General features: G+C 36.8%; 1 protein-coding gene across 2 annotated transcripts in view; it reads right to left on the bottom strand.

Annotated features, from left to right (window-relative positions):
• The window catches only part of LOC136857245 (non-lysosomal glucosylceramidase), a 203,154-nt gene that overhangs the window by 130,372 nt on the left and 45,314 nt on the right, over nt 1-27,468 (bottom strand). For both annotated transcript variants that reach the window (XM_067135737.2, XM_067135738.2), the window contains 2 exons: nt 13,050-13,212; nt 9,268-9,388 (listed from right to left, as the gene is read on the bottom strand). In XM_067135737.2, the coding sequence (XP_066991838.2) occupies nt 9,268-9,388; nt 13,050-13,212 (284 nt within the window). The remainder of the gene's footprint in view (nt 1-9,267; nt 9,389-13,049; nt 13,213-27,468) is intronic.

The raw sequence follows: 27,468 nt of genomic DNA, 5'->3' as shown, positions 1-27,468 counted from the left end.
TTTCCAGCTAGCTCATTCTTGGTTGCCAGCGTTTCGCCCTCGTGTGCTAGGGTGGGCTCATCAGTTGGTACCTAGCACACCTACCAATACGCTGGCTAGTGCATACCGTGGAGGCCACTGCGTAGGCTAACTGGAGCCACCGGCAGTGCCAATGCACTAAGAGACTTTGTCTCATCACTAAAAATTGATGCCTGCTTGGCCATCAGATGATATAGATGTTGATTCCCATAAGGAATCTGAAATATTTGTCCTGAATGAGCAAATTTATAATACCAATATAAATGGTCCGTTATTGGACATTATAAATTTTCCAGCTAGCTCATTCTTGGTTGCCAGCGTTTCGCCCTCGTGTGCTAGGGTGGGCTCATCAGTTGGTACCTAGCACACCTACCAATACGCTGGCTAGTGCATACCGTGGAGGCCACTGCGTAGGCTAACTGGAGCCACCGGCAGTGCCAATGCACTAAGAGACTTTGTCTCATCACTAAAAATTGATGCCTGCTTGGCCATCAGATGATATAGATGTTGATTCCCATAAGGAATCTGAAATATTTGTCCTGAATGAGCAAATTTATAATACCAATATAAATGGTCCGTTATTGGACATTATAAATTTTCCAGCTAGCTCATTCTTGGTTGCCAGCGTTTCGCCCTCGTGTGCTAGGGTGGGCTCATCAGTTGGTACCTAGCACCAAGAATGAGCTAGCTGGAAAATTTATAATGTCCAATAACGGACCATTTATATTGGTATTATAAATTTGCTCATTCAGGACAAATATTTCAGATTCCTTATGGGAATCAACATCTATATCATCTGATGGCCAAGCAGGCATCAATTTTTAGTGATGAGACAAAGTCTCTTAGTGCATTGGCACTGCCGGTGGCTCCAGTTAGCCTACGCAGTGGCCTCCACGGTATGCACTAGCCAGCGTATTGGTAGGTGTGCTAGGTACCAACTGATGAGCCCACCCTAGCACACGAGGGCGAAACGCTGGCAACCAAGAATGAGCTAGCTGGAAAATTTATAATGTCCAATAACGGACCATTTATATTGGTATTATAAATTTGCTCATTCAGGACAAATATTTCAGATTCCTTATGGGAATCAACATCTATATCATAAGTGGTATGTTCCGAGCTGTCAGTGGAGAGATTGCGTGGGAGGACATCAGTAGATGAATAAGTTTGAGTGGTGTCTTTAAAAGTAGGAAAGATCACAATATGAAGATAAAGCTGGAATTCAAGAGGACAAATTGTGGCAAATATTTGTTTATAGGAAGGGGAGTTAGGGATTGGAATAACTTACCAAGGGAAATGTTCAATAACTTTCCAATTTCTTTGTGATCATTTAAGAAAAGGCTAGGAAAATAACAGATAGGGAATCTGACACCTGGGCGACTGCCCTAAATGCAGATCAGTAGTGTACCGTTTCATCGCCCTGATAACGAGAAAAAAAAAAAAAAAACGTTACGACGTCAGAATTTGCCATGCACGAGAGAAGGTTGACATAATTGAGTTATACATCATAAAAAAAATGTACGGACGTAATGAGTTAAACAGGCCGTGATTATCGTAATAATAAAATATGGATGCAGAAAATCAAAGAAGCCATAATATATCGGAGAAAATGCTAATTTGGCGTTTCGAATAGCTCATGGTCCCGGAGTTAGATATACGGACCTATAGGATCCATGCGGCCGTGATAATAAAAAAAAGAATGTTTTGAGAATTGTTAAAAAAAACTGGCAAGTGAACAATAAAGAAAATGATTCCCCGAGGATCGGTAAGATTATCCACGAAGAAGAAGTCGTCACATTTAGAAGAAAGAAGAATTAGTTGAAGAATAAGTGCGATCAAGTGAATTTTAAAGATTACGCCGATACCTAACTCAATAACGAAGCAATTAAGCAATAGGAAGTAAGAAAGGAGAAGATTAAATAGTTCATCGGCAGCCATAGCTCGAACTGAAACTTTGTGCAAAGTATTAAACGAAATAAGAGATCGCTGATACTAAAGAAATTGAAAAAAAAAAAAAACTAAGGGCCAACTAAATTATATTTTAAGAGTCTTGTTACCGAGAGCTGTCGTAGAATTTCTAGTTGAATTACCTGTTGAAAGAGCTACAATTTAGGTTCTGGATAGTATATTTAAGAAGACTATGAATGTGTTACTAATGACGATGTTGGATATGTTTATGTCACATGTACCCATCGATGTCAACATGAGCAACTAAACCGGACATGGGTCTGACAACCGATGGAAGCCGCCTCAGCTAATTCTGCTAGCCCGAACCTGGATGCCAATGCCTATTTATGACGAAGCAGATGTCCAAAGCCAGCCAGCAGACGATGAATGACCGCATCGGAGCCTAGCCCAGTCCAGTAACATCGGCAACTGAAAGCCAAGTCCCAAGATTTGTTATTTATTCACAGTAGTAATGAATGATATATGTAATGTGTAAATTTTAGTTATGAATTTGTAGTGTGAAGGTCGTTATTTATGTCTTCGAGATGTAATTCCAATTGGCAGTATCTTCACAAAGAGTTTAATGTGATCGATTTATGCGCATGGACGTAGGTAATCTTCATTAATGTAAAATCAATGCCATTACGTAGGAATGCTAATAATTATATATGCAGAAAGTTAAGATGATCTTTCGTATTAAAAAGAAACGACGTACTTAATATGATAAACTCCAGCTGTAATGCAGAAAGAAGATAGTAGTTTATAAGTTATTAAGACTTGGTTATTGCTACACAACAACTACATGTGAGAAAATGAGAACTTTTGTTGTTCATATATTGCATTTCTTTTTCAGAGTAGTGTAATTGTGTGTATAGTATGACTGAAAACTAACCCATTTATGCAACGTCGTAGCTTCATAATGAAATGTTGAAATGATATGCCGCGGAGGAGGAAGCGATTGACATTTGAGTAGATAAGGATATGAAAAACATGTTGATGAGATTAAACGTATAGGTATTCACCGAGATATATTTGTGGTTAAGAATGGCGCGATGTTATAATGTTTACGAATGAGATATGGAAAGGTATATGCATGCTTATGAGTTGTTGGTAGTAATTATGATTTGTTACTAACCACTGATATTATTTGACGTGTGCGCCATGACTTTTTATAGTAAAATGAGTTACTTTTGGGTTAGTTATGTGCACTCACACTACGATATGCGTCACAGAGTTCGTAGATTGGTAACCGTAAACTGTCTTCACAATATAATCTCTGAATGATACATAGTTAAGGGTAAAGCTTGATGTCTTCTAGGAGAATTTCAAACATGGTAATTAATGCTAATTGGTATTTGTTGATGAAGCCATATTTTTAGAGGGAGAAGCGTCTTCTTAATTTTTAATCTCTGCCATAAGTTAATAAATAATGTCACCGGCTGTATTCCCAAGAATTTCATGATATATTATTCGGACTTAGGTGCGATTATGAGTCACGACAGACACGATTGCTGATAGAATAATAATAATAATAACTTACTATTGTACGATGCCTACATAAAATTTTAGGAGGTAATATGGTCATATTTATATATTGACATGATGAAAATGATTGATTTTTTTATATTTTTATTTAGCGAAATATAATTAATATAGCTGAGTACAGCTATTGCATTTGGGACTTTGCTTACATTGCCGACATTACAATTTTAGAAAGGTCGACGTATAAGATGATGAAATATGGAACTGACAAAGAAAATAATCATTTATTTCATTTGTTTCGTCTATTTAATTCATTTACTTATTTTATACAATTTATTTAATTCATTCAGCGAGGTCAGTTATTTCATTTATGATGTCTTATGTATTCCCGAAACCTAGAGATGTAAAATTACGACATTCTTTTCTTTTCCTTCATAAAGCTTAGAGATTTTAATTATGAGTATCAAGATTGACAAAAAATGTGATTGAGGGTTACATTTTATGAGGTTATGCAAAAGATATTTATCCAGCAAGACAGATCGAATCCATTAAAAAGGCGGTTATGGTTTATATTTCAAGAATGGCATGATGAATGATGTTACTGAACGTTGTAATTTCTTTTCTTTTATTAATTAATGTTCATGAATAAATCAGGGATTTATACAATTAATATTATTGAGATTAATTTACTTAATCATAGCAGATAAGTGTATATTTGACTCGTATGGAAAATATGTATCTTGAATGGGTGATCCTGGACAAAAATTTAGAACTGTTATTGACAGATGAGTAACATTACTGGTAAACTTTACGGAAAGAAATGAGGGTTCCCAGCTGGACTCACGTTAAAAAAAAAAAAAATTTAAATTATTGATGCATATTAAGTAGTCCTGAGAGATGTCGCGTAGCAACTTGGAAAGTATTTCGACGATTACAGTGAGACGTAAAATAGAATAAATTGCGTCAGTTGAAAACTATTTTGGCGTAGTGAGTTAACCACTCTATGACTCAGGGAATCATTTATAGCTACCAACATTTAGCATCACTTACTTTATTGCATTGATCTATTCAACTGATCCAATGACATGTTAGTCGAAGGAGGGGGAAAAGCCGGAGTATTTGACTGATTGCCCAACATGGTCCAAGAAAATGATTCCCCGAGGATCGGTGCAGTAGTGACTGACTGATTATTATTATTATTATTAAAAACATTTAAGCTCTTCAGGCTTTTTCAACCATGAAATTACCAGCGTTTAGCCCCAGTGTAGCAGTGGCTCATCAGTTGGATTGCTACACCTTTCCAAGACGCTGGTGGCTAGTGTGCCGTTGAGACACCACTGCAAGCCTCTTATGTAGGACAATGCAGTGACGGTGCACTAGGGTAAGCATGTGCCTTCACTTGTATAAATGCCTGCCTTTGGCCATTATATCGAAAATAAGGTTCATAGAAGGAAACCATAATTTAATTTCATCGATTGCAAATGTTAAAGACATTTAAGCTCTTTAGGCTTTTTCACCTCCTCTGCGAACCATATGACCTTGCCGTGGTGGGGAGGCTTGCGTGTCCCAATGATGCAGATAGCCGAGCCGCAGGTGCAACCGTATTGGATGGGTATCTGTTGAGAGACCAGACTAACGAATGGTTCATCGAAAGGGGGGTAGCAGCCTTTCGGTAGTTGCAAGGGCGGCAGTCTAGATGATTGACTGATACGGCCTTGTAATAATACTCAACATGGCTTAGCTGTGTTGATACTACTACACGGCTGAAAGCAACGGGAAACTACAGCCGTAACTACCTCCCGAGGACATGCAGCTCTCTCTGTACGAATGGTGTACTGATGATGGCTTCCTCCCGGGTAAAATATTCTGGAGGTAAACTAGTCCCCCATTCGGATCTCCGGGTGGGGACTACACGAGAGGGGGCGATCATCAGGAAGATGGATACTGACATTCTGCGAGTCGGAGCATGGAATGTTAGATGTTTGAATCGTTGTGGTAGGTTAGAGAATCTGAAAAGGGAGATGGATGGACTAAAGTTAGATGTTAGTTGGTATAAGTGAAGTACGTTGGCAGGAAGAACAAGATTTTTGGTCAAGTGACTACCGAATTATCAACACAAAATCAAACAGGGGAAATGCAGGAGTTGGTTTAATAATGAATAAGAAAATAGGGCAGCGGGTAAGCTACTACGACCAGCATAGTGAAAGAATTATTGTCGTCAAGAAAGACACCAAACCAATGCCCACCACAATAGTGCAGGACTATATGCCTACTAGTTCAGCGGATGAGGAAGAAATTGAAAGAATATATGAGGAGATAAAAGATTTAATACAATACGTAAAAGGTGACGAGAATCTAATTGTGATGGGAGACTGGAATGCAGTGGTAGGCCAAGGAAGAGAAGGTAGTACAGTAGGAGAATTTGGATTGGGACAAAGGAACAAAAGAGGAAGTCGGCTGGTTGAATTCTGCACTGATCATAATTTAGTCCTTGCCAATACTTGGTTCAAACACCACAAACGACGGCTGTATACATGGACGAGACCTGGAGACACTGGAAGGTATCAAATAGACTTCATTATGATTAGGCAGAGATTCAGAAACCAGGTGTTGGATTGCAAAACTTTTCCAGGAGCAGACATGGACTCTGACCACAACTTGTTGGTCATGAAATGCCATCTGAAGTTGAAGAAATTGAAGAAAGGAAAGAATGCAAAAAGATGGGATCTAGATAAGTTGAAAGAAAAGAGTGTGAGGGATCGTTTCAAGGAACATGTTGCACAAGGACTAAATGAAAAGGCTGAAGGAAACACTATAGAGGAAGAGTGGAGAGTCATGAAAAATGAAGTCAGTAGGGCTGCTGAAGAAATGTTAGGAAGGAAGAAAAGATCAACTAAGAATCAGTGGATAACTCAGGAGATACTAGACCTAATTGATGAACGACGAAAATACAAGAATGCTAGAAATGAAGAGGGCAGAAAAGAATACAGGCGATTAAAGAAAGAAGTGGAGAGAAAGTGCAAGGTAGCTAAGGAAGAATGGCTGAAGGAGAAGTGCAAGGATGTCAAAGGCTGTATGGTCCTGAGAAAGGTAGATGCTGCATACAGGAAAATCAAAGAAGCCTTTGGAGAAAGGAAATCTAGGTGTATGAATATTAAGAACTCAGATGGAAAGCCACTTCTAGGGAAAGAAGACAAAGCTAAAAGATGGCAGGAGCATATCCAACAGTTGTATCAAGATAAAGATGTAGATAATTTGGTTCTGGTACATGAAGAGGCTGTTGATGCTGATGAAATGGGAGACCCAATTTTGAGGTCAGAGTTTGACAGAGCTGTGAGTGACCTAAATAGGAACAAGGCACCTGGAATTGATGACATTCCCTCTGAATTACTGACTGCCTTAGGAGAAACCAGCATGGCAAGGTTATTTCATTTAGTGTGCAAGATGTATGAGACAGAAGAAGTCCCATCCGATTTTCGGCAGAATGTTGTTATACCTATTCCCAAGAAAGCTGGTGCTGACAGGTGTGAAAACTACCACACTATTAGTTTAGTAGCTCATGCCTGCAAAATTTTAACACGTATTGTTTACAGAAGATTGGAAAAACAAGTTGAAGCTGAGTTGGGAGATCAATTTGGCTTCAGAAGAAATGTAGGAACACGTGAAGCAATCCTGACTTTACGTCTGATCTTAGAGGATCGAATCAAGAAGGACAAGCCCACGTACATGGCATTCGTAGATCTAGAAAAGGCATTTGATAATGTTGATTGGACCAAGCTATTTATGATTTTGAAGATGATAGGGATCAGATACCGAGAACGAAGAATTATCTACAATCTGTATAAAAATCAATCTGCATTGATAAGAATCGAGGGCTTTGAAAAAGAAGCAGTAATCCAGAAAGGAGTGAGGCAAGTCTGCAGTTTGTCCCCTCTCCTTTTCAATGTTTACATAGAACAGACAGTAAAGGAAATCAAAGAGAAATTTGGAAAGGGAATCACAGTCCAAGGAGAGGAAATCAAAACCTTGAGATTTGCCGACGATATTGTTATTTTATCTGAGACTCCAGAAGATCTCGAGAAGTTGCTGAATGGTATGGATGAAGTCTTGGGTAGGGAGTACCAGATGAAAATAAATAAGTCCAAAACAAAAGTAATGGGCTGCAGTCGAACGAAGGCAGGTGATGCAGAAAATATTAGATTAGGAAATGAGGTCTTAAAGGAAGTAGATGAATATTGTTACTTGGGTAGTAAAATAACTAACGATGGCAGAATTAAGGAGGACATAAAATGCAGACTAGCACAAGCAAGGAAGAGCTTTCTTAAGAAAAGAAATTTGCTCACTTCAAACATTGATATCGGAATCAGAAAGATGTTTTTGAAGACTTTCGTGTGGAGCGTGGTATTGTATGGAAGTGAAACATGGACGATAACTAGCTCAGAAAGAAAGAGAATAGAAGCTTTTGAAATGTGGTGTTACAGAAGAATATTGAAGGTGAGATGGATAGATCGAATCACGAATGAAGAGATACTGAATCGAATTGGTGAGAGGAGATCGATTTGGCTAAATTTTATGAGAAGAAGAGATAGAATGATAGGACACATCTTAAGACACCCAGGACTTGTTCGGTTGGTTTTTGAAGGAAGTGTAGGTGGTAAGAACGGTTGGGGTAGACCAAGGTGTGAATATGACAAGCAGATTAGAGCAGATGTAGGATGCAATAGTTACATAGAAATGAAAAGGTTAGCACAGGATAGGGTGGCATGGAAGGCTGCATCAAACCAGTTTATGGACTGATGACTCAAACAACAGACTTTTTCAATCATGAAATTACCAGCATTTCGTCCCAATGTAGCAGTGGGCTCATCAGTTGGATTGCTACACCTTTCCAAGACGTTGGTGGCTAGTGCGCTGTTGAGACACCACTGCAAGCCTCGTATGTAGGCCAATGCATTTGACGGAGTACTAGGGGAAGCAAGTGCCTCCACTTGTATAAATGCCTGCCTTTGGCCTTTATACATAAAAAAAAATGTTCCTAGAAAGAAACCATAATTTAATTTTGCAATTGTTATACTGTATGTGTTAATAAATAAGTTACAGGATTGTGAGCAAATGCAAAAAACCTGGACAAAGTCATGAGATGGACAGCAGACAATAGTATGATGGTAAATGGGGTTAAAAATCAGGTTGTAAGTTTCACAAAGAAGATAAAATTTCCAACTTCTTTGAAATCGCTTAAGAAAATGACTGCAATGATTGCAAAATGACCACTCTGCAAACTACTCATAGGGAATCTGTCACCTGGGCGATAGCCCTAAATGTAGATCAGTGGTGATTGATTGACTGAAGAAACCATTAGTGCCCAGTAAAAAGAGAAAAGGATTAATCACAGTGAAGGATTAAATGCACTGAAAATGGAGCAAAGCAATGTGAAGTAACAGCTGGAGAAGTGTATGCTACCCGATCTTTCAGTAAAAATGTGATCGTGGTGCAAGAGTAAGCCCTCAGCAAGGGGGCGGGGGAACACTGCTGACAAGGTTTCCTTTGTCCTACAGAAAAGTTGTTTTTTGCCCTGCACTGCATTTATTGTAGTTAATATTACAATACATGAATGATGTTTCTACTCGTGAATTCAATAAATAAAATGTTTTATTGAAATTTTAATTATATCACCTAGTTTTATTGCAATTTTATTTTTGTTAATATCCTATGACTTCAGTAATCCAAGTTCTTCCAGATCCTGAAATGTTGGATAACTGAGACTCCACAGTACTCAAAGATGATGCACAAAACTGAAATACCAGTATGTAAATAGAGTACCTGCTCTGTCTTCTTCTCCACCATTCCCATTCTTGAATGTAAATGTAATGCTGACTTTCCTCACTTCATCGTTTCGGTTCTCCACACTCCAGATGAACACTGCACCTGGGACAGAACTGTCCTGTAAAATTTTAAATGATCAATAATTTTATATATTCTTGAGTGTTGACATCCATTATGTAGTGATGATATAATGATACAAAATTAGAAAGATTTTAAAATTCTTCCAAAGGTAAATAAATTACCTTGTTTAAATGGCCACCTACTGTTCACAAAGAATGTTACAGCAGATGCTAAGCCTTTAGAGTTTTATTTTTGATATTCCCCTCAGCGATGACCAATCAGGCATTCACAGTGTTGCCCAGACAGAAAGACTCCTCGTGCTTGCAGTGAAGCATAATTTGGAATATCATTGCCGCTCAGATAGATTCATGATAATACAAGAAGGATAGCGAATTGTCGATATGGAGAACAGTTCTATGAAGGGACTGGAGAAATCCTGGTACTTTTATCTACAGTAGTTTTCGAGTTACAGCATATTAAACCAAAGGATAACTGGACAATAGGCTAAGATCCCTTTAAGACCAATGAAGTATGTGAGGTATGTTTCTGCAGTCAGGACTAAATAGGACTAATCACATATACTTTCCCAACTCTCACTTTTGACTTAATAATATATGTAACAGAACTGGTATTTCACCTCTGTCTATTTATATCCTTGTAGGAAGAGACTGCGGGGCTCCTTTTATAGGAGTAATATAATTTTCTTTAAAGTGTACATTCATGTATTTCAGTATTTGCGTTGTGTCCAAGTGTGTATATTGTAAACATGTCGCTACGTAAACCAAGTACAACCACTGGTAACATGGGTGAAGGAGAGAAAGTGATGTTACAAAGTTAGTCTCAGAGCATAATATTTTGTGAGTACAATTCCTGGAATTTACCAACTGATGAGCCTGACTTAGCACACTTGTGCAAAACGTTGGCAACTAAGAATGAGTTAGCTGGAAAATTTATAATGTCCAATAAAGGACCAACTATATTGGTATTATAAATTTACTCATTCGGGACATATATTTCAGGTTCCCTGTGGGAATCAACATCAATATCAAGTTCACCGATACCGTACGCAGGAGACGACTGAAATTCTATGGCCACATTTGTAGAATGGATGACACTAGGTATGCAAAAAACTGCTTGGTATAATTAATTCAAAGAAGGTCAAAATCAGCTGGTTCTTGTAACATTCAGCCTTGATGTGATGGAAAGGGGAATTTTCTTGCCAGATGAATTGGACTAGGCCTAATTGTGTTCAAGATGGAAAGCAATGCTTTGTGTTATCATTAGGTCCAAATCTGGAAAGGAGAAAAATTTTGGAGCTTGATAGTGAAAGTGATTTAGCTGTTGTGTTTACTAAGTTTATTCACCATCTGACACCCCTCACAGCTAACTCACACCAGGCCACCTACTGCGCTCAACGCTGCCTTCCTCCTAGTGTTGTATCTGTGTGTGCTCGCATGGTTTGCATGCTTGGTGGGACAAGGGGGAACAACAGCTGCAGAGGGAGGTGGACGGAAAATGTTCCTTCTAGGTGGGTGAAAAATCATTCTGTAGCCTATTTTGTTACTGACATCAAGTAAATTTAAAAAGGGAGGTATTGAATCAAATAAAGGATTCTTACTTTCTAGGTTTTTGTTCAGATTGTGATTATTATAAGAATCTGTCCAGGAAAATGAATAGGTTCTCCGTTGTATTCATGAGGCACCCTTTCTTCACTCTTTTTATTACCCCCAGATATTGTTCAATTGAGGTATGTGTATGTCCGCAAGCCTCCATGCGATTACTCATAGCAGAGATTTTTCGGTGTTTACCAGGGTTTACATGCTCCACATATCTAGTTTCAAAATCTTGCAAATGTTATTGTAATCTAAGAAAATTGTAAGTTTTAACATAGTGGAAAGGTGGAACTTCCCAAACATAAAAGTTGGAATTTGTTACATTGTTTGTAGGACTGACTGTGAATTTCATGATGGGGAGAATTTTCAACTACTCATAAAAGGTTCCACCTCCTCCACATCAAGAATACTGACAGGTATGGGCTTTCAGTATCGGAAGATTAATGATGGCTGGGAATTTTTAATGGAGAGACATGACATAGTTGTAGCTAGAATAAAATTCTAAAGGCAAATGCATGAAATTAAGATTTTCGGGGACACAGCATCTATACATTGCACAGAAAAGACATGGGTCAATCAAAATCACACAGTAAAATCTATCTGGCAGGATTCCGAAAGTAATGGCGGTTTAAAAGAAGGTGTGGGGAATCGTGATCGACTCATTATAAGCCATGTAGGTTCGGCGAGGATAGGCTTTGTCCATGGGGCCAAGTAAGTGTTCAGGTCAAATCAAAGTCTGCCATGAGGCAGCGACAGCAAATACATACAATGACTGGCTTTTAAACCAATTTTGTTAATCAATTGGAAGAGGAGGAGGAGGAGATGATGACAATGATGATAATGATAGACAATGCAAGTTTTCACTCTGTTATCAGTATCATTCCAAATTTCTCCAGTAAAAAGGCAGATATTCAACACCAGTTAATCATGAGAGGCACTGATATTTTCCTCTTTAGAAATTAAAGTCAAGCCGCTTCTGCAATGTCTGCTACCATTCAAAAAGCTTGAGAAAATATTTTTTAAAAATTACCCTATTTAACTTAGAGAGAAGTTGGAAAGCAAAACACTACATCTAAAGTAGCCTGTAGAGAATCTTGTTGACAAAGTGCTTGATGAAATAACTCAAAAGCAGTGGAAAGCCTGTGCGAAACATACTGAAAAGTTGCAAGAGGATGATTTTAGAAGCACTATCTTACAAGATAGCAACAAAGACACACATAAATCTTTCAGTGATGGAGAATTCCATTGCAGCTTGCCAGAAGATGAAGACATGATCGCATTCCCATTGGATTACATTGTGAAGGTATATTTTATTTAATAATGCTTGCTGTTTATTTTTATAGGCAGATCTACTAAAATGAAATGCATTTCAGCTTTAATGTTTTCTTTTGTTATTTGGAATCAAACCCAAGATCATGGGTCAGACACTTTACTAGTGATCTACTGAGGAAGCTAACAAACCAGCAAACAATGTGTGTGACTAGTGGTAATGCTATTGAATTCTAAATTTGAATTTGATAATAATAATAATAATAATTATTACAATAATTATAATGGTGTATTGCTTCTGGAAAAGCGTGGTAGAGTCCTAATGAGGATGAAATGAATGATGATGTCACAAAGAGCCAGTCACCGAGACAGGGGAATTAACAGCACAAGAAGTTACGATTCTGAGAATCAAACCTGGGTCTTCGGACCAAAGACAAACATTCTATGCCTTTAGACACAAAAATGGACATATCCTTACAATTTAAATTAATGAAGTAAGGAAAGAAAATTATTAAGATTTTTTTTTTTTTACCAGTTCATAAATACTGGATTTTGCCCATTTCGTACAGGGTCAATACAGGACAAATTTTACTGAATTCAAATACGGAACACCCGGCAACCCCAGTTGTAAAACATATGCAGAGTTTTATAACAGTATGCCCAAACGTTTTCTCACGATACTTGAACAATCACATATACATGCATACGTACAGAAATTGAACTAGTCCTTTTATGACATACTTTGACTTTTAAGTCAAACAAAATGATCATTTTCATAACATACAGGCAAAATTTAAATTTTATTTACAGAAATACTCTCTTCCTTTAAATACTTACCTTATAGTTATGAGGAATAACAGGCGATACTTGACGACAAACAAGTCTAATTTTCTGTTCTGGAATGTTGTAAACTGTCCAGGCTCTAGGAAAGAGTGCACAGTACTCTGCATCTGAACCACTGAACAGCCATTTCCAAGAAGATAAACAATTTTTCGGTTTACTGAAACAGGAAAGATTCAAGTTTATACAACTGGGTGATATGAATAAACCTGAGATCCATCTTCTGCCTCACAAATATTGAGATGAATCTCATTTGCAGATTCTCACAGAGATACATCTCTCGTTGCAGACAAATAAACTACTTTGTCTCACTGAAGGAGATGGATCACTGAGTTTCTAGAGGCTGTCGAGGTCGAAAAATAGTAGACATGATGGTTTACCAATTAATAAGAAAAATTTATTAAGCATAGAGAGATTATCATGGACATAATTATAAAGATACTTATCGGTTACGTACAGAAAATGTGTATTCGCACTCAGTTTTTGGAGTTAATACACAAGACAAGAGGTGGAGCTCTTACAAACAAGGAGAACAATATATTCTTATTCCAATTGTGGTGGTGGTTGTTTTAAGAGGAAGTACAACTGGGCAATCATCCTCTCTTTTAACTCTAATCAGAAGGAAAACAGGAAGAGGTCCCACCCTTAGAAGAATGAAGGTATCGACAATGGAAAGGGCCAATAAGAGCATAAAAATGAAATACTCTCTAGGTCTCGCAAAACAACAGGAAAGTTTCAAGTTCTATACAATTGGGTATTGGGTATAAAAACTGGGTATACTTTGGAGTAGGAGGAGAACAAAAATTAACGCACAAAGGTAGGATAGAAAAGATGAAAATGAGGAGCTTGGAGCAAGTAAGTGAACCCAATCCCAGATTCAACTAAGGGCTTCAAAGTTGCCAAACCCACTCTCCCAAGATGAAAGCCCTTGGGCTCCTCTTTCAACGGTTCTGACGTAAGTCAGGGGATATGATGATGATAACAATGATAATTGTATGGCATCAGTTACAGATTGTAGACCTGTAAATTTGACCCCATGTAGGCTGCCTGTGCATCAATTTCGATGAAACATATTACTCTACCAGTCAGCACAGTAAAATTAATATATCTGGGACGATCTATGGCTGAGTTTATAAAAATTAATTCTGTTGGGTAAACAACAGACACGTCACCAGAGATCTTTTAAACGCCGACATTGTACAGCATGGGGTGCTGAATAGACTTTTTTTCACCCTTCAAAATTCCATCTACCTTTGCCGTGTTTGAATCTGTGATCTTGAGATCTGGAGGCCAGCACTCTACCACTGATCCACAGAGGGAGCTAAGCATGTGATACTGTGGATGTATCCTACCTTCCCCACTCACAGGGTGTTTTGCATGAGGGGACAGGAAAGAAGAGATGCCATAGCAAGAATAATACATGGTTTCTAAGTACATATTTTACATGTACTGATATCAGAATACTTTATTTCTTTTACAACTTGTATTATGTTGCACAGACAGGTCTTATGCGATGACGGGATAGCATAGGGCTAGGAGTACGACGGAAGCGTCCGTGGCCTTGATTAAAGTCGGCAGATAGGGCTGCCGACAGTGGGGTTTGAACCGCACTATCTCCCAAATGAAAGCTACGTGAACCAAACTGTAAAGTCACTCGCTCGGTGATATCAGAATAAAGACAAGAAAGGTGGTGGTGGTGGTGGTGGTGGTGGTGTCTATAATAATAATTACTGCTAAAATCAACATGTAACATGATAATATTGCAGTGTGAGTGCATGTGATGTGACAGGAGCTCCGTATTTACCTTAATTTCTTGTGGTCTGATGTTGTCTTGAAGCTTGGAGCAATGTTTGATTAAAGCAGTGAGTACTTTTGAAGCTGTGCAAGTATTTGATATCTTACACCCGTCTATGATACTCAATATATGTTGAAATCATTACGTTTAGGTTGTAGAGGCTAAAAGTAAAGTGAGGTCTTTGTTTACGCAGTGCTACCAACTTCTACTAACAACACAAGTGATATCGATATCGTTCACCTCATTGTATTAGGAGCTCCGTGTCTTCACTAAAATTAGTATGTGTTTTGAGTGTAATAAATCTGTTCCAAGGGCAGATATTAATGTTAAAATTCAGTGTAATATTTGTAATAACTGGTTTCATAACAATTGTGTTAATTTAAAGGAAGAGGATATTGAATATTTTAAATCGTCATCTCAGCAGTGGCACTGTCGTTCTTGTTCGGTGTCGCGAAGGAGAAGCATGCATGAGTCGGATAAGACTACTGACAAAACACCGAACATAGAGGAAGTTTGTAATTTGTTGCTTGTGTTAACGAATGAGGTGAGGGAAGTAAAGAAATTAAATAAGGAGACTGAAAAGGACTTGGGGATTCTCTAAATGCTGCTCATAATAAATTAGATGAAAACAGTGAATTATTACAAAAACAGTCTGAAATTATTAGCAATTGTCTTAAAACTATTGAAGACCTGAAACAGGAAAACAATATGCTAAAGAAGGAAAATACCAACTTAAAGTTAAGACTTGTTGATTGTGAACCGTATTCTAGGATCAATATGATTGAAATTCATGGGGTCCCAGTTAAGCCCGGTGAAAATGTACTTACAACTGTCCAGGATGTAGGAAAGGCGTTGCACGTGGACATTAAAAAAGAAGATGTAGATGCATGTCACTGACTTCCCTAGCGAGCTGACACGCAAGTACCTCCTATAATTGTAAAATTTGTTCATAGATCCTTGAAAGAAAGTATGATAAGGAAAAGGCGAGTTAAACGTAATCTGTCTACCGTTGATCTCGGGTATACTTATATTAATCCCATATACGTAAATGACAGTTTGTGTGCTGAAAGGAGAAAATTGCTGTCTAAAGCGAGGGAAGTCAGATGAAATGGAAATGTGAAATTTTTGTGGACTTGTAATGGCAAGATATTTTTAAGAAAGGGTGAAAATATTCCAATTTTCAGCATTAATGAGGAAAACGATATTGCAAAGTTAAAGAATCAGTGTACCAATGACTAATGTAAATGTTAATGGAACAATAGAGATTTACTATCAAAATGTTAGAGGGCTTAGAACAAAAACTGGAATACTCTTTGATAATGTATTACTTAGCAATTTTGATATCATTGCATTGACTAAAACAGGGTTGACAGATGGGATATATGACTCTGAAATATTTGAAGATCGATACGTAGTTTATAGAAAAGACAGAGACTTACTTGCCACTAATAAGAAAACTGGTGGAGGAGTTCTACTGAGCATTAAATCTACATTATGTTCTGAAAGGGTAAACAGTTTGGAATCAGGAAATGAATCACTGTGGCTTAAAGTAATCTATAATAATAAGAAATACTACATATGTGTTGTATATTTTCCACCAAATAGTAACGTAGAAACTTATATACAGTTTTTGACCAAGTCGAACGCTACGTCTCATTATTTCAAGATAGTAATATATTAATTATAGGAGACTTCAACATACCAGAAATAAAAGGAACTGCATATGAATTGTCAAAGGGAAGTACAAAAGCCAAATTGTTATTTAGATTTTTAAATCTGTTAAATATGGAGTCAATGAATGATGTCAGGAATGTTAATGACACTACACCTGATTTAGTGTTAAGTAATATTATTAATTTAGTGATAGTTGATGATGTTGACCCGTTAGTACCTAAGGATGATCATCATCCTCCACTACGTGTTAGTTATAACGTGTTGAAGTTGTTTAAAGTAAATGAGGCAAGTGATTACAATTATAATTTCAAAAAAGCTGATTTTTTGAAATTGTATATTCTTTTGAGAAATTGCGAATGAGAAGAAATGAAGGGTCAAAATGTTGATGAAGCCGTTCGTGTGTTCTATGAAAAAATTCACTCAGCATTTGATGAATGTATTCCCCAAGTAAAAACTTATAAACGCAGGTATCCTGTATGGTTTACGAAACATATCATTATGAACCTTAAATTAAAGGATAAGCTCAGGAAGATAAAACATCTGTCGGAATACAACTTGACTCAGTTTAAAGCGCTTAGGTCGAAAATCAAACATGATATAAAGATCACGTTTAATGAATATATTAATCATATTGACGTTGAAATAAATAGTAATGCGAGCAACTTTTGGAATTTTGTTAAAAATAAAAGAAAGCAGAATGTATACAATGTGCAAATGGAATATAATGGGGAAAAGTATATTAAAAATAGAGATATAGCAAATGCCTTTGCAGATTATTTTCAGTCAGCATATACAAAAGATGAAGCTTGTTACTCAGTGGATAAAAATAGAGGTACAGAATCAAATATACAAAATAATTTACAGGTCAAACGTATCAAGGCTGAAGAAATAGATAGAGCTATAAGAAATCTGAAACCTAAAAGGTCTGCGGGACCCAACGGAATATCTCCTTATATATTTAAGGCTTGTAGGGAAATATTAATTGAACCTCTCCAGATATTATTCAATCTGATCTTAACTAGTTCTACTTTTCCCAAACAATGGAAATATGCCAAAGTTACGCCAATTTATAAATCTGGGAAGAAACAGTTAATAGATAACTACAGACCAGTTACAGTTCTAACGTCCCCAGCTAAAATATTTGAAAGTATTCTATATGTTCACATTTTTAATCATGTCAAATTAATTATCCCAAGCAATCAGCATGGTTTTATGCCGAAGAAATCTACAGTAACCAATTTATGTAACTTTGTACAGTACGTATCTAATGAGATTGATAATCGCTCCCAAGTAGATGCTATTTATACCGATTTTGACAAAGTAGATCATGATTGTTTAATCAATAAATTAATGGATTATAATTTAGATCAGTCTCTTATGTCTCTTCTAGTTTCATATTTGAAGCATAGAAGTCAGTTTGTAAGTTACAGAAACATGTTTTCTTACAATTACATTGCAAAATCTGGAGTACCACAAGGCTCTAATTTGGGTCCATTGCTGTTTCTGTTGTTTGTAAACGACATTCCTAGCAAAATTCGGTTCTCAAAGGTATTATTATATGCTGACGATATTAAATTATATAAATCAATATCAAGTGTGCACGATTGTTTAGAACTGCAAGTTGATTTAAATATCTTGTCTGAATGGAGCAAATTTAACAAATTACCCTTCAATATTAATAAATGCAGGAAGATAACTTTTTCAATGAAAAAAGATAAGATTAATTTTAATACTTGATTAATGATGCCCAACTGCAACAAGTAAATGAAATTAATGACTTAGGAATAATATTAACTAGTGATTTAAGTTTCACTGCTCATATTGAAAATGTTGTGAATAAGGCATACAGAAGCCTTGGGTTTATAATGAGACATTCGTATAGCCTAAGTAATAAATCTTGATTTCGTTTGTATTTTTCATTAGTTCGATCAAATCTGGAATATGCCTCTATTATTTGGAATCAATCAACAAAAGTTCACACAGATTTGATAGAAAGGATCCAAAAATGTTCTTGAAATATACATACTTCAGGCAAAGAGAAGAATATCCTAAATATTTATCATATCATAAGATGATTGAAATGTTTGATTTTGAAAGGCTTGATATCAGAAGAAAATGTCAGTCGATGATGTTTCTCTATAAGTTGGTTAACAATGAAATAGACAGTATTGATTTAACTTGTCAACTCCGACTGTATGCACCTAGAAAACCAGCAGGTAAATTTAGAAATTTGTTTTTCTTGCCAAGAGTTAACACAAACAAACATGTAAATTCACCCCTTTACAGAATGATGTCACTGTATAATAAATTACATCGTCTGAATATAGATTTATTTCAAAATATATAATCAGAATTTTTGAAATCTTGTAAGCATTTATTACAGATAATTAGCTAGATGAATGATGCCATATTTCCTCTTTTTGTTTTGTTCTTATTCTTCTATTGTATTCTTTATCTTTATCACTGCTGTTATACTGTAGTTAGGTAACTCTTTATTTCATACTCTATTTTGTGATTATCTTATTTCTCGTATTTTTTAATTATATTTTATACAATTAGAACTTATGAGCAAATATTGTAATTGGGCTAATGCCTGTATATTTGCATACAATAAATAAATAAACATAAAATTCTACAATGTGCACACAAAAAAGGAAACCACAGTAATATGCAAGAACATTCGATTTATAAAACCGTATGAGTAAATAATGAAGGAATAATTCAATTCTTGATTGATTGATGTTTGTTGTTTAAAGGGACCTAACATCAAGGTCATCGGCCCCTAATGGTACGAAATGAGATGACAAATTAAAAGTCCAAAATCTTCCACTGACCTGAATTCAAAGCGTGAGGACGAAGAATGAATGGATGGATTGATATGAAGTTAAAACGATCAGTGGATTCGACACACAGTGCCTCACATGCACAGAAGCTGGCAAAAAACAATAGTAGTACGGACCAAGGGACTGCTTCTATAGCACGATGCTGAATCAATTAGAATATGCTTGTTACAATATTTGAATTAAGAGGGTTTCTCCTATTCAATACAAAGATGTTTATCAACGTGAAAGAATCGCATATCGTTCACATGAGGTACTAGTTTCGGCACCAAACATGTGCCATCATCAGCCACAAAGTCAAATCGGGCAAACACAATAAAACCTTAAAACAACTTTAAACACACTATAACACCTGCATGGATGAATATGAAATATGACTTTAAAACAACTTTAAAAACACACTATAACACTTGCACAGATGAATATAATAAAATATGGTACATGATGAAGTTGCATTCCATTTTAAAAACCGTTAAAATGATGACTCCGTTGTTGTATACCCATGGCAGTTTGTCCAGCTTGTATATATCTTTAGTTTTCTAAAACTGTAAAATTATGCTGCGGAGTTTAATGTCATATGAAGTTGACACTATGTGTGTTCTGTAGTTTGGTTAGAAAACTAAAGATATATACAAGCTGGACAAACCGCCATGGGTGTACAACAACGGAGTCATCATTTTAATGGATTTTAAAATGGAATGCAACTTCATCATGTACCATATTTTATTATATTCATCTGTGCAAGTGTTATAGTGTGTTTTTAAAGTTGTTTTAAAGTCATATTTCATATTCATCCATGCAGGTGTTATAGTGTGTTTAAAGTTGTTTTAAGGTTTTATTGCGTTTGCCCGATTTGACTTTGTGGCTGATGATGGCACATGTTTGGTGCCGAAACTAGTACCTCATGTGAACGATATGTGATTCTTTCACGTTAATAAATATCTTTGTATTGAATAGGAGGAATCCTCATAATTTCAAATATTGTAATCCCACTTCAATACGGATCATGAAATTTCTAAATATTGCACCCGTCAGTCGAGCGGTAAGTGCAATGTTCTCCCGGTAACTCGGTTTCTTCTCAGGGTATTCTATCTATCGCTCATAAAATCTGAGATTTTATATGTGTTTGTTTTTAACGTGGTTTCGGAAGAGACTCGGTCTGCTGAGACACACATCATGGGGGAACCCATTCACTCAAGTAAGGACCTGCAGCCGAAAACCTCAAAAAGAATCTCTCTCTTTTGTCAAATTCATCAGTTACTTATATCTACTAAACTTATTAGCTAACTTACAAACTAGCTGTTACCCAAAAGGAATTCATAACACAGACACTTTCTAAAAGAATAGTATAAGAAAATTTATTGGAATAAATCATGTTCAATGTAAAGTTAAATGTGAATTCTGGGTAGTATTATCTTAATAACATTTATGTATAAAGGATTAGTCAGCGCTGGCTCAAATAAAGTAAAATAATTAAGATTTTAAATTATTTACACTCATTCTCATTCAATGTTCAAGTTCATATTGGTTATTTACTTCTATATTCGTAGCCATGTTCCGAAGTGTATTTGATTTACTCTAATTATATTTAAGAGATCACTGAGCAATCAGGTCTCAATATAAATACTCGATGTGAATACTGTCACGATAATTATATTAATTATTCTCACCACATTTAAGTCAATTCACTGTGATAAAAATGGATGGTTTGCTAAATTGAAATGTAATAAAAATTAAATGGGAAAAAGTCAGATTGCGAATGTAAATCTGATCATATCTTTGCGTATGTATCTCCTAAACAAACTCTTGCGTGAGTATGAAATCGTAAAACTGCACTCCAAATTTTCCATTCATAAATCTGAACTCTGGTTATTTGGTCCTTCATCTTGAATACTGATAAATAACAACTTACGGGCTAAGACAATACCTCCCTAGAGCCTACGACATATGGCTCCTAACTAACCATTTTCCTATTCTTTATATTTTAAACACTTCAACTCAAATCATATCTGCGTGAAAAGAAATGAACATCTATCTAACTGTTTAGGTAGTTTCCGATCCACACACTCCTCCACCAATGGCTCAACGTGCTTTAGCTATCTCCTATTACTCAATATCTCTCATGTGTACGAGCTACTCAACTCGTATGGTCAGTACAGAATGAAATTAATACGTATTATATTGAAATGTCACCGCACCAAAGAATATCACATGTGTACTTAGTCATGAGCCTAGTTAAACCGTATGTTAAAGAACTCTCTTGTATTCGCTACATACCATTTACCAATGTCAGACAAAAACTGTCACGATTCACAATTCTACCATAATACATGTCAATCTTACCTTAAAATGGGTCATCTGCGCGATGTTCACTCTTTTGACATACTCTTTCCATATGACACAGAAACTCACCTCATGTTAATCTAACGCAACGTTTCCTCGGCGAATTACAATTCTTTCTCATACCGCAGAACATACACAAACATCTTCATTTCAAATATTCCTTAATATACTCCGAGAAATAACCATATTTTAACACCATTCCAATGTACATTATCATTCCACTGGCATACTTATTGCCGTACGCATATAGCCGATTACACTTAAAGCTATATGCCAAAACATTTTAGAATTGCCTTATTATAAACACATTTTCATAACCTCTTATCTTTTAACAGCAGTTGGAGTTCAATGCCCTCTTTCTATAAAGAAAGGAATACGTAACTTAACTATATTCATCTGTGTCGCGCAGGTAAATTCGTGACGTAATCATTGTACAAGTAATACGAGATTAATCGAAGTTTCACTAGTTGTATAGACTCATTGCTATTAGATCTTCACAAGTAACACTTCTTTCATTTACTCATGCTAGTTTCTACTGTATGTATGCAAGTGCGGTAGCATGTATATGATATAATAGAATTCTAATTCTACACTGCCATCTTATCTTATAGCCTTAAATATCTCACACTTCACTTTATGATTCACACACGTTCTTAATTAATTCATAAATATCACCAATTAATCCGCACATGCTGAAGTTAGAGTGAGGGTGTAGATTGCAAGAAACTACTCTACTAAAAAAAAAATGTAAAGACTTAGCTCGTCAGATGTTATGTTTGGTCTGGTTGTCGCTCCATTCCTTGGTTGTAGTTAGACCCTCTGTTAGGATCTGGATCTCCGGTTGGACAACGTCTTCCCGGTCATCGACTGGTCATATGGCTGGCTGGTCCATTCCTCATCGGCTGGTCATCTGGCTGGCCGGTCCATTCCTCATCGGCTGGTCATCTGGCTGGCCGGTGCCTATCCCCAGTTCAGTCCTTCATGTAGATTTAGCAAGCAGTCATCATTCCAAATCTGCAGACAGCGTAGAAAATTCGTTTTGCGGAGCAATCAGTCATGATATATTCCATTGTTCTACTGCTTATTCTTAACGACGAAATTTTCTTCAGTTGGGATAAGTTCTCCGTATATATATATTAATTTATAACAACAGGGGTAACTTTCTTCCCATACGAAATTATCGGTCCTCCGATATAGTGAGTCCTTCTTCGCCAATCGCAGAGTGGTTGCTCACCGGATCCAAGTCAGATGTATCTCACCGCGATTTACTTATTTTTATAATATCTCGTCTCTTTTATAATGTACGCCGGTGAATTATTTTGTCAGATTTGATCGTCGATCGTAAAATAGTCAATATCTTCTTCAGAAGTTTAGGATAATCTTCCGATGTAAAGCTTAGCGTGTACTTGCTTCTTTCTTCTGCCGTTGAAATCTTTAGAGTATATTTTTTTTAAACAATTAGTCCGCTGCTATATTTTTTTTATAAAACAATCCAACTGAGCCTCTACTGTCCTGCAGTGTCTTCCAAATTAGTCCGTTCCGTGACGTGCATGGTCTCCTATATACCGTATTAATGAGAAGTTCATTGCTTTAATAGATCGCATGGGCCATACCTTCCTACGCCGCCATTTTGTAAATGGTCTACGAGATGCGAACGGGCATAATATTAATATGCTTGTTCTCGAAACGGGTCCATAATCCAGGTCATCAGCCCTCATAATGGTATTTATCGCTAAAAAAGTAGAACCATGGTATTTCCCATGTTGCGGTACTAATCAAGAGTAGCGTAGACTCGCGTTATTCCATACATTATGGTACGACTCACAGGTAATGAAATTCGCACATGTATTACAGACCTAATGTGTTTCGCACATTGCGGCGCCCTTGACAGGCAACGCAAACATATGGTGTTTATCACCAAAGTGTACTAACCACAGGGACTCGTACTATCCCCGTGGTGTTCCTCATAGAGTGGGTACTAATCATAGGGAAGCCAGAACCATGAGTTCCTTCATCCCATGGTATCGCTCATATAGTGCTACTAATCACAGGTACTGTAAAAGCCGTCGTGCCCACGTTTGCTACTAATCACAAACCTATTTGGTACCCAACATAGTGGTACTACGCACAAGTAAATGCGACCCATGGTGTTCCCCGTGTGGTGGTACTAATCACAAATAGTTTCATGGTTCTAATTTGATCATCCCTTGGTCGCCCCTTTTAGTCGCCTCTTACGACAGGCAGAGGATACCGTGTGTGTATTCTTCGTATGTGACCCCCACCCACAGGGGGTAATTCAATTCTTCATTTACTATGTACTTGCTATATTTTTCTTACAAAATAGAAATAAGTGTAACTTATAGGTTCATATATTTTTCTTATTTATAAAACACAAGCAACAATTTTTCAAGGTTTTTAATAGACACGCTGGCCCTAGAAGTCTAGAAGTATCGAGTCTACCACATATCTGGAGTCCGGATTTGATTACCGGCCATCAGAGATTTTACATGAATCCAAAGGTTGGTTCGAGGTCCACTCGGCCTACGTGAGAATTGAGGAACTATCTGCTGGTGAGCTAGCAGCCCTGGATCTAGAAAGCCAAGAATAATGGCTAATGGCTAGTTGTGCTAACCATGTGTCTCCTTGTAATCTGAAGGTCTTTGGGCTGAGCAGCAGTCACCTGGTAGATCGAGGCTAAACAGTGGTGTAGACCCATGTAGTGTGTTTTTGTCTCATTTTAACCCTCCAAGTGGCAAGCGCCTGATATCAGGCGTTTTATGCGTTTGCCCAGTGGCAACGCCTGATATCAGGCGTTTTGACATGCTCTTTATTTTATTTCGATAATCTTATTATTATTCATCGAAATGTGCTAATTACGAATCAATTGAAGGAGAAATGTTCGGCCATAATCATGAAATAGTTTGTATAATAACATCTTACACTAATCTAGTGTAAATCGTTGCCAAAGTAGCGTCATAATTCCGCTGTCTTTTGCTAGCTGCTACATACTCGGCGGCCGGCCACACGAATGTCTCAGCTGAGCCAGCTATATTTAGTCGCCAGTTTTCCTTCTGATATCAATCTGAAGTGTCGATATGCACTCATCTCAGCAATACTGAATCATTTCCTCACAGGAACAGTGAGTAAATCTTCAACCTAGGCAAATCGTTTACTTTAGGCAAGGTGACGTTCTACTGGTTGCTTATAAAGAGACGAAAACAAGGAAACCAGTTTATTGTCTCACAACGGGATGTTACACTGAGGGAAATGAGGGGTTGAAACCACTACTGATTCATAAGTACAATAACTTCATGGGAGGTGTAGATAATAAAGGTAAGTGCATTTTCCATGCCACTTGTTCCAGACCCACTAGAAGGTACTGGAAGCAGTTTTTTTCAAATCTTCTAGATATGACATTATTTGACACATACGTTCTGTACATAAAGAACACTGATAAGCCTTTAGCAAGATGAGACTTCATGACCACTATAGTTAGGGGATTGCTAAATGAACAGTTCCCAATTCCAGTTGTGAGGCCAACAGGTCATGCAGGAGGCCCCTCTCATGCTCTCGAAATATTGCCACAGAATAACAATCGCCTGTGTTGTGTGCTTGAAAGTAAAGAAGAAGAAGAAGAAGTCTACATTCTGGTGTCGAGGTGGTATTCACCAGGGGTGTTATAAACTAGTGCACTTCTGGAGGCCTCACAGTCATGGAGTAAAAAGAAAGACCCACCCAAGTGACTCTGAGTGAAATGTACAAGTGGTAGCATACAATTGTTGTAGACTATAATTTTTCCAGCTAAGAACAGTATTATAAACTATATACTGGTACGCACCTATTTACTATGAAATGGTGCTTCTTTTGTATATGTATTTTTTAAATTTACCTAAATATAAACATTTTATATATAGCAAAACTTTTGCAAAAATAAATAATATAAACAAATTCAACATATTTTTGGTCTTACACTTTGTGGATGATAAATAACAGCTTTAGTATCATCATCATCTTATTCCTTGTACTTTTGAGGATAAAAGGGTGTGCTGTTTATGTATGTATAACAAGTCAGCGATTTTTAACACAATTTATACTAAGAGTCTGCAACACCGGTAAAATATCGCTGCCATTACAGGATAAATGACCGCCACTTCGAGGGTTAATAGTCTTACTTTGTTATCTGCAGGGATAATTTCATGGCTAAAAATTACTGTTCTATTCACATGACTTTCATTTTTTTTTTTTTTTATGCTGCCATTAATTCAGTACTTAAGAGATCACCACATGATCATTACAAAATTGTTACAACCCACTGCAGCAGTTTTCGGTCATGTATTTCAGGGTACAAATGAGCCAGAATCTTTGAAATTTCTCCCTTCACTGCCATTGTTCTCAAGTAAAGTAAATCACATGAAATTTAAAAGACAGAACCAAATCATAAAATGTTTAAAATCCTTCCCTTATTAGATGGTATTTGCTTATAACAACTGTGGTGTCAGTTAATAGATACTAGGGCCAGAATATGACACACAGCTCAAACGAAAGAGATCCATCTCTTTAGCAGTATATAAACTTTATTAATTTGCATAGTGAGATCTATATCGCAAGGGACATCAAGCTCATACCACCAGGTGAGTTGGTCGTGTGGTAAGGGGCGCGTAGCTGTGAGCTTACATCCGGGAGATAGTGGGTTCGAACCCCACTATCAGCAGCCCTGAAGATGGTTTCCTGTGGTTTCCCATTTTCACACCAGGCCAATGCTGGGGCTGTACCTTAATTAAGGCCACAGCCGCTTCCTTCCTACTTCTAGGCCTTTCCTATCCCATTGTCGCCATAAGACCTGTGTGAGTACGATGTAAAGCAAATTGAAAAAAAAAAAAAAAATCTCACACCTTTGATAAATGTCTCATGAGATGCATCTCATTTTTATATGATATCCCCTACTAAGAAGAGAAAACAGAGTAAAATTTCCATAATTTGAATGTAAAATTATTAAATACCTTCCTAATACAAGATTAAGAACACACACAGATTACAAATGTACCCAACCAGAATATTGTGTATTTTTCCATATTTTATTTTTAAAATTTAAACCATCTCAACTTAATACCGACAAAATTAATCATGCCTATAATGTGAAATACTTTCATGAGTCATCATGAGACCTCAGTCACCCTGGACAAGTTTGGAACTTTTTTTTCGGATTTAGCATCTGAATGTTCCTTAACACACTGACGACCGGCCTCGGAGATCTCAGTAGTACTGCGGCCAGCGGTTGTTGATGGGCCCCGGAGATCTCCGTTTTTACGCACAGGTATCATTTTTAGATTGTTGTGCTATCTGTTGGCTATAATTTTAACTACTTTCAATTACGTCATGGAGTAGAGGGATCTTAGATTTTAGTGTCAATGTATTTTTTTTATTGCTGGTCTTTGTAGCCATGGAAACTTTGCCCATGGCAACGTACATTATATGACGACAAATTATTTCAACATTTATATGCAGTTTTATTATCTGATGTGCCCTGAGAATTTTCGTAGTTTCCAGCCGATAGTAGGTGATGGGCTACGAGAATTCTCGCTTTTATTCACCTTATATTTTCTTGATTATTGATGAAATTGTGGGGGAAATTATGAGTTACAAACAGTGTAGTCCTGGAATATAAATTATTGTTGCATCTTTCTTTCTCTAAACCTTCATGTTTTTGACAAAATAATGTCTGATATGTAGAGCTATTCCCTGAAGTTCCTGTGCAGATGTCAAC

The sequence above is a fragment of the Anabrus simplex genome, chromosome 1, assembly GCF_040414725.1.
Source record: "Anabrus simplex isolate iqAnaSimp1 chromosome 1, ASM4041472v1, whole genome shotgun sequence".
NCBI lineage: Eukaryota > Metazoa > Arthropoda > Insecta > Orthoptera > Tettigoniidae > Anabrus > Anabrus simplex.
Note: the sequence above shows the minus strand (reverse complement) of the source record. Positions and strands in the feature narration are given on the sequence as shown.